Source organism: Atta colombica, unplaced genomic scaffold (genome assembly GCF_001594045.1).
Source record: "Atta colombica isolate Treedump-2 unplaced genomic scaffold, Acol1.0 scaffold114, whole genome shotgun sequence".
Lineage (NCBI taxonomy): Eukaryota > Metazoa > Arthropoda > Insecta > Hymenoptera > Formicidae > Atta > Atta colombica.
Genome location: NW_017259200.1, coordinates 146,302 through 154,622, shown reverse-complemented (window position 1 = coordinate 154,622; position 8,321 = coordinate 146,302). Strand labels below are relative to the sequence as shown.

At 34.0% G+C, this 8,321-nt stretch overlaps 1 protein-coding gene across 1 annotated transcript; it reads right to left on the bottom strand.

Moving 5' to 3' along the window:
• Positions 1–7,116: 7,116 nt before the first annotated feature.
• Positions 7,117–7,719, bottom strand: LOC108694092 (histone-lysine N-methyltransferase SETMAR-like). The gene has a single exon (XM_018203383.1). It carries the CDS (start codon positions 7,717–7,719, stop codon positions 7,117–7,119), a length of 603 nt encoding a protein of 200 aa, XP_018058872.1.
• Positions 7,720–8,321: the final 602 nt, after the last annotated feature.

Sequence of the window (8,321 nt, the reverse complement as noted above, 5' to 3'; positions counted from 1 at the left end):
GACTTATCGAAAATGCGAACCATATTTTATGGGAATGTTCTAAATTTAATAACGAAAGAAAGCTCATGATTGAAAAATTCCATAAGATAAATATAAAAATCCATGTAGATATTAGAGAAATTTTAAAGAAAATGAAAAATACTGAATTAGAATTAATTACGGAATTTTTTTTAGATCTAAGATAGATATATTTTAGTTGTAAGCTTTAAGTTTGAGGCTACGTGCAATTGTTTCCGTATCTGTATTAGTTTCGTTCTAATCTATTTTCCTTTCCTCCTCGTTTTACTCACTCTAATAATTTATACATTTAAAATATTCTAAATATTATGTTAAGCACTATTTCTATGCAATAATACTATTATGCTAATCTATCTGTAAGGTCGCGAATGCGAATGAATGTAAAATGGCTGTATTTGTATCTAAAATACTTTACAATTAAACTGTTTTACAATTACAAAAACACAAATTGCTGATACAAAGAATTTGTGTGTTTAAAGCAGTAAATTTGTATTTTTAAAATAGTGAATTTGTGATTGTAAGACTTTGGTTGGTTCAATTTCTTATGTGTTATGCGTTATGCAAGAATCTGTGTTCCTCGTTTAAGTTGCGATTCTCGACACTCATGGTTCCTGGAAAGAAAAGGAAAAAAAATGAACTGGTGCAAAAGAACGGGGGATCGAAATTGTATCTTCAAATGAGGTGAAAATTACAAAAGTGAACAAATTTATTGAGAGTATTCATAATTTAATTGGGCAATACCTAGTACCTTTGCTCACTTTTGTAATTTTTTTTACCTACTTTCAAAATCCACAATCGAATTCCAAGCCTCATGAGTGTGTCGTAGGAAAGAGTGTCATGAACGTAACTTAATCCCGCAAAGGTAATTTTGTCTGTGATTAGTCCCTATCAAAAAGGAAGAAAGATTAACCGCAGACAAAATTTACAAAGTTAAGTTTATAGAACTTATAACAAATGGAAGAGAAATATGGACGTCGAGTAAACAACTGTCTTTCTATCCTGCTCAGTGACAGTAAATTAAAAAGAGAACTCGCGCCTTACTTGGCACATGCGCAGAAAGAAGAAAAGTCACTGAGCAGGGCACCTAAGTCGGATTTCGATTGGAATTATTCCGTTTTCCCCAAAAACACAATAAAAATCTAGAGAATAATTGAATAATTCCGATTGGAATCCAATTATTCAATTATTCTCTAGATTTTTATTGTGTTTTTTGGGGAATGGATTCCGATCGGAATTATTCAATTATTCTCTAGATTTTTATTGTGTTCTTTTTTGTTCCATGATAGGTGCTCAGAATAGAAATACATACAGAAATATCTTCTGTCTTTCAGATGTTGCTTACACCTTCCACTCACTGCTTGGATAGATTAGATAGATTGGATAGATTCCGGTTCCCTTTACTATGAGTTCTATAGTTACGTTTGTGATATTTTTTTCCTACGGAGCACTTATGCGCAGGACTACAAAAGTTCACAAGTGCCATAAATGTCGAGAATCGAAACTTAACTCAAAACGCAAAATCGGCCCATATTCTGAGGACTGGCTAGAGATTCTAAAGCTGGGTTTTCATTTGACACTAGGACACTGCTCATTTTCAGCGTCAAAATAGATAATGTGATCAAAATTGATAAATATCAAGCGTCAATTTTGATCACGTATCTTAAAGTAGAGATCGGTCAAAGCCCAGCATGATGAAATCACGTGATCTTGGAAATATACGCCAATATATCAACTCTAATTTTGATGAGAATTTTGACAGCAAGCTGGTGTCGCTTCTCTTATGACTCGATCCGTGATTGACTGCCATATTGTTGTGAAACCGGATGTGAGAGAGAGAGAGAGAGAGAGAGAGAAAGAGAGAGAGAGAGAGAGAGAGAGAAAGAAGCGAATATGAGAGTAATGACTCCCGCACACAGAACAATAATTCTATGTTCTTAAGTCTCACCATGCAAAACTTTTAGAAATGATATAATATTATTTCTGTCGCAGCAAAAGAGGTTTGGAGGTTTAACTTTTGTCGCGCGAATGAAAATTATATATTTATTACTTCCGAGCAAGCAAGACGTTGATTGCGCCTATCGCGCCAACTTCCGCGTTTCGCCGCGTGACAAGCATTGCCGCGTTCTGTGTGCGAAAGCCATTACTCTCATATTCGCTTTTCTCTCTCTCTCTCTCTCTCTCTCTCTCTCTCACATACGATTTCAAAACAATATAGCAGAGCCAATCACGAATCGAATCGGCATTAGCGGAGCTCTTTTTGGATCTCTAAGATTGACTGAATGAAGTCTCCTTAATCTTTCTTCCTGGTAGAAAGGTATTCCGTAGACAAATTTAGAGCTCTACTGCACATTAGCTTGATGACATCACAATAGTGCAGACTGAGTGCTTTTCTGCATGGGTAGTAACAGTAGTTAATTAAAGAGTAGGCGTAGAAATCGACTAATCATAGTTGATTATTTTTCTCACATCTAATTATGAAACTAATTTCATTTCAATGTCAATTTCTACGCCTACTCCTTAATCTATTGCTGCTGCCCATTATAGACTGTGCATTCGGAGCGCTTCGCTTCGATAATATGGTTGCCTGTTGCCATAAGCCGACAAGCATGATTGCTTGATATTGTTATGAATATTTGATAATGAATCTGTTGATTTGTAATGAATTTGATATAGTGAGCCTGATATTTGATAGTGTTTTATGTTTTTTTTGTATATAACCTTCCTCTCAAAATTCCTTAAAATTTTTCTCCATTATCAAATATAAAACTGTCCCCCGAATTTTCATACTTAATAAATTAATACAATACAATACATTAATACATTACATACAATTGTATGTGCAAAGCATTTTATTTTTTCACATTTACAAAATGAAAACTCTTTAAAATATTGATCAATTTTAAAATGTCATTTTGTGTTGAAAATTTTGCTCTTTAATATTTTTTAATATAAATATTCAAAATTTCTTATTTTCCATTTAAATAACAAAAATTAACTTACATCTCAAGACTATATATTTTTCCATAATTTTAATATCAAATTGTGCATAATTCTTTAATGTTATTATGCTAATGTTGTTAGACAATTCAAATTTGCCGCTTAGTGATGACGCAGTCAAGCAATTCTCATTGGCTGGGCATATGCTTGGAATGCGCAAGAGAATATATTCTTGTATTTTTACCATGCATTGAAGCATAATACAAACGAGGTGAAAGAGACAACATGGTTTGATTCACGCTTATAGCGCTATCAACACGCTTATGATTAAAAACTAGATCTATGAAAGGTGCTTCGATGACAGTCTATCTTTGTCACTCTCTGAATGTCAATAAGAAACGACGCTTGTGTCGACAAATGTGTCATCAAATGGAGAGTACCCAAAGTATTACGAATGCATCTATTTTGACGCATAACGCCGTTTCAAATTAATGAATTTGTATATACGTACTTTATTTGGGAAAATGAATCTGTTAAATATGTAAATCAATATTTTTAAATTGTAATTAGTTTATTTATGATAATCAAAAGAATATATACGAATGTTTAATTTATGTGTTTTTTTAGTTTAATACGGATTTATCTGCTGTAGAAGTTTAATGCATAAAAGTGCACAAGGAGTACATGTAAGTACAGTTTAAAACAGGAACACGAAAGTACATATGTATGATCATATGTATCATATGTATGATTATCGCAAGAGTTTGAGTATTTTTAAAAGAGCATTCGGCCGAGGTAAACGTGTTTTTATCTCGATTCAGATTATCTTAGTATTTTTTTAAAGTGGCTGACTACAATCAGTAACACATAGATTTTACTGTACTCAATGTGTACTTGAAATCATATACTATGTGTATTTTGGCCATTTTGATACATCAATTCAGGGTATCGATTATGTAAAGTTTCCCCTAGGAATGAATACTCAAAAAGTGAACAAATTCAATAATATAATGAATAAGCGTAAATATAATGAATAAGCGATTACGTAACTTTTGGCTGTTATAAAATGTGAAATAGTTCACGAGAAATTTTTCGGCAAGGAACGAAATGTCTAAAATGTGAAATTTTAATTATTTTTTAATAAATTAATATAAATTAGCTTGTTTTTCGATCTTTTGGTCTGTTCCTGCATTAGACTGCATTAGAACTCTCTCGCTTTCAAATATCAAATATATTTGACAATCAAATATATTTGAATATCTATTTGAAATATATATTTAAAATGGATATTGCATGGTTTCTCACTGTAAATGGTGCGAACGAAGAGGAAAGGCATGCAGTTTTATTTACAAATGTTAAATATTAAAAATAATAAACTGTAAATAAAAATTACAAACAAATATAATGTGTATACTTTTTTGTAAAGGATGAATTATAGAAAGAAGTAACAATAGCTCTTAATTCATCAGGCTAAAAAAACTTTGATGTTACAGAAACTGCAAAAGCCTTTCTCCAAGCATCAAGGAGTTCTTAATCTAGAAAAAGAATTCGTCCTCTTAGAGACTGCAGGATATGATTTCGTCCTTACAGATCAATGTTGAAATAATATTGTTTTATTATAGAATATTATAATATTGTATTTATTATAGAGTATTGTAATATTGTTTTTATTATAGAGTATTATATTTTATTAGAGTTTTATTATAAAAAACTTGCTATTACTAAAGACTTTAATAAAAATTACCTGTACAACCTACGAAATTCATTATCAGAAATAAAAAAAAAATTTGATATGTCTCTGAATATTCTCTGAGTAATTCTTATTTCATTGTGTTGTTTCAGTGTGTAGTAATTCTTGTTTCAGTGTGTAGTTCAAAATTTCTTCATCTTCTTCATTATTAAGTAATAAAACAGCCATATACAGTGCCATTTTACTTTACATTTTTTTCTTTTAGGTATTTATGCAAAACAATATTTGACGGATTTAACCTTGTTATCAACACGCTATTAGATGTCTATTACTTGTATTCATAGGCCTTATATTTAAAGCTTCCTTAAATTTATCTTTAGATACTGTACGAATTATTTCATTGGCTGCTGAATCATGGCTGCATCTAAAAATAAATTTAAGGAAGTCTTAAGAAGATCTGACTATGAATACGGGCATATGGTTCTTCTCTCGCTTTATTTGACAGTCTTTCTCTCTCGAATCTCACCTTTCGATAAGAAATTTCTTGCCGAACGAATTCCCATGAGATTGCTTATTTTTTCATCATGATGAAAGTTATGGAATCGCGCGATGTAAGATGGCTTACATTTTCACCATGATAAAAATTAGAGAATTGATACCCCAATTGTACCAACGTTACTTTGACTTTAAGCAAGACTTAAAATTCTCTCTGTCTCGTTTTAAAGTGAAAAAGAGACAGAGATGGAGAAAGTTTTAAGCTTTACTAAAACCAAAATAACGTTAGTGCAACTGCCTAAATATATTATAATTTTGCATAGTTCGGACTTCCCATTTCAACGTTTCCAAATATGTCTTGACCACTTTCGCAACATGGGGTCGAGCATTGTCATGCTGCAAAATCACTTTATCGTGTCTCTCGTTGTATTGCGGCCGTTTGTCTTTCAATGCTCGACTCAAACGCATCAATTGCGTTCGATACCGATCGCCTGTGATTGTTTCAGTCGGTTTTGCAACAGTTCATAATACACTACGCCGAGCTGGTCCCACCAAGTACAGAGCATGACCTGGACGTCAAAATCACCGTTCTTGAAGCGTTGAAATCACTCACGACACGTTCTTTCACTAATAGCGGCCTCACCATAAGTATTTGAGAGCATTCGATGAGCCTCAGCCGCAGATTTCTTCACATTGAAGCAAAAAATTAAACCCTCCCGCAAATGACGAGAATTTGGCTCGTAAACTGACATTTTCAATCGAGACTAACTTTATGATGCAGACACAAATCGACTAATATTTCTATGGGGTTATGTTGACAGATGCTCAAGTTTATTGTATGACGTCTATGATCTATTTATTTCGACCACCACTTACCGCTAAAGCCATCTATAGGAAAACGGCAGAAGCAAAGTTGTACACCTAATATATATATAGGATGTAGCAGAGTTAGCGCAAGGACACGTACATATTCCTCACGAAAAAGTAAATCGAAAATGTTAATAGCAAAATCTTAAGACATCAATAGTTTTCAAACAGTGAGTATTTGAAAATAATTGATTACAGAACATTCGCCATTAGGAGCGGCATAACTAAGCGGTCGGCCGCACGAACACTTTGATAAATGTTCGCTCAACGGTGTATTGCCGAACGAGTATTACAAAATTTCGTGAAATTTCTATATTAAATTTCTATATTATTGTCATATTCTTAAATTGTCCAATTTAATTGATGAGAAATAATTCAATTGCAAATTCGATAAATAAATAAATTTATAGATAAAATATATATTAATATTAATTAAATGATCCAAACAAATAACGTTAAAAATATCAATTGATAGATATTTACAGCTTATTACTCTTAGTTGCGCCGCTCCTGATGGCGCGAATTTCATGTCCTGTAGTTGCTCACTATTTGAAAATTATTGATGCCTTAAAATTTTGCTATTAACATTTTCGATTTACTTTTTCATGAAGAATATGTACGTGCCGACTCCTGCGCTAATTCTGGTACACCCTATGTATATACTTTGATCAAACGTTTCCGGAATTCATTCAGAAAATTCAAAATACAAGTTTTATTCATCAAAAGTGATATTGTCCCCTTCAAAGTACTCCCCATCGATTGCAACACACTTATGCCAGCGCTTGATCCAGCTCTCGAAAAATTTCTGGAACTCTATTGTCGGTATAGCCATCAGAGCCGTCTTCGATTTTTCCACCTCCTTTCGGTTGTTAAAACACGTTCCCCGTAATTGTTTTTTGATTCGATCGAACAGAAAAAAATCGCAAGGAGCCATAGCAGGTGAATTCGATGACTGTTGGATGGTATTCGTTTCGTTCTTGGTCAAAAATTCATGGATAATGATGGCATTGTGCGACGGTGCGTTATCATGGTGCAAAATCCACGACTTGTTTGCCCACAAATCCTTTCTTTTTTGGCGAACTGCTTCACGCAAACGTCCAAATAATACTCTAATAATACTCTACTACTAAGTTATTAACTGTCTGACCTTCTGGTAAAAATTCGTGATGTACAATACCATTGTAATCCATGAAAACCGTGAGCATCGCTTTATTTTTCGATTGAAAACGACGTGGTTTTTTTGGTCTTGGTTCATTTGAAGCTTTTTGTTCACTCGCCTGATGTCTGGATTGCGTGTCGTTCTCATAAACCCACGTCTCGTCTCCAGTAATGATGCGTTTGATGAATGTTGGGTCGGATTTAGCCTTAGAAATCATGTCTTTGGCGATGACAACGCGGTCCCTTTTTTGCATGAAATTCAGTTCCTTCGGGACCAACTTTGCAGCAACACGGCGCAAACCCAAACCATTAACTACAATGTCCTGAATGGATCCATAAGCAATGTTTAAGTCTTCTGCCAACTCTCTGATAGTTAATTTGCGGTTATTGATCAACATTTCTCTCACTTTATTGATGTTTTCGTCGGTTTTCGATGTCGACGGCCTGCCACTGCGTTCGTCATCCTCGACAGACTCACGATCACTTTTGAAGCGTTCATGCCACTCATAAACGGCTGTTTTCTTTAGAATCATTGCCGAAACAGTTCCCAACATTTTCAAGGTTTTTACACCATTGAATTCATTTTTAACGCAAAATTTAATACGAACTCGTTGTTGCAAACGACTCCATTTTTAAAACTATAAAAAATCAAAAATACGTGCAGAGGTAGATGTACTCAAGACGGCGTAACTTTTATAAATGTCAAGCTATGATGATAAAATTTGGTGGGAATGTCAATGATAGATGTGATAACCTAACCAAAAAAACAGAATTCAAATCAGCTGACTCAGAGCATCACCTTGTGGTAATTCCGAGAACTTTTTGATCAAGATGGTACAGGGTGTCTGGAAATAATCGCCAAATATTTCATGAGGCGCGATGCGGAGAAACATAGGATTACCATGCCACGCTGTGCCAGGCGACGAAGCGCTCCTTCTTCCTCTCTGCATGCCGATGCTGCTCGAGTGTGGGTCGTCTTATGAATTCGCGCGGCGCGAACTTAACCGCATATTGGCTTAGACGTTTCTTCTTCTAATTCGAAAACTACAACGAATATCTCAAAATTGTATAAGAATTTTTTGTTCTCTTTGATCCATTCTCCGTCAATGTGGCCTCGACCCATCTTAAGAAACACCCGTATATATATATATATATA

Coding starts and splice junctions, on each gene's coding strand:
- LOC108694092 (XM_018203383.1), bottom strand. CDS start 7,719: ATGTTGGGAACTGTTTCGGCAATGATTCTAAAGAAAACAGCCGTTTAT.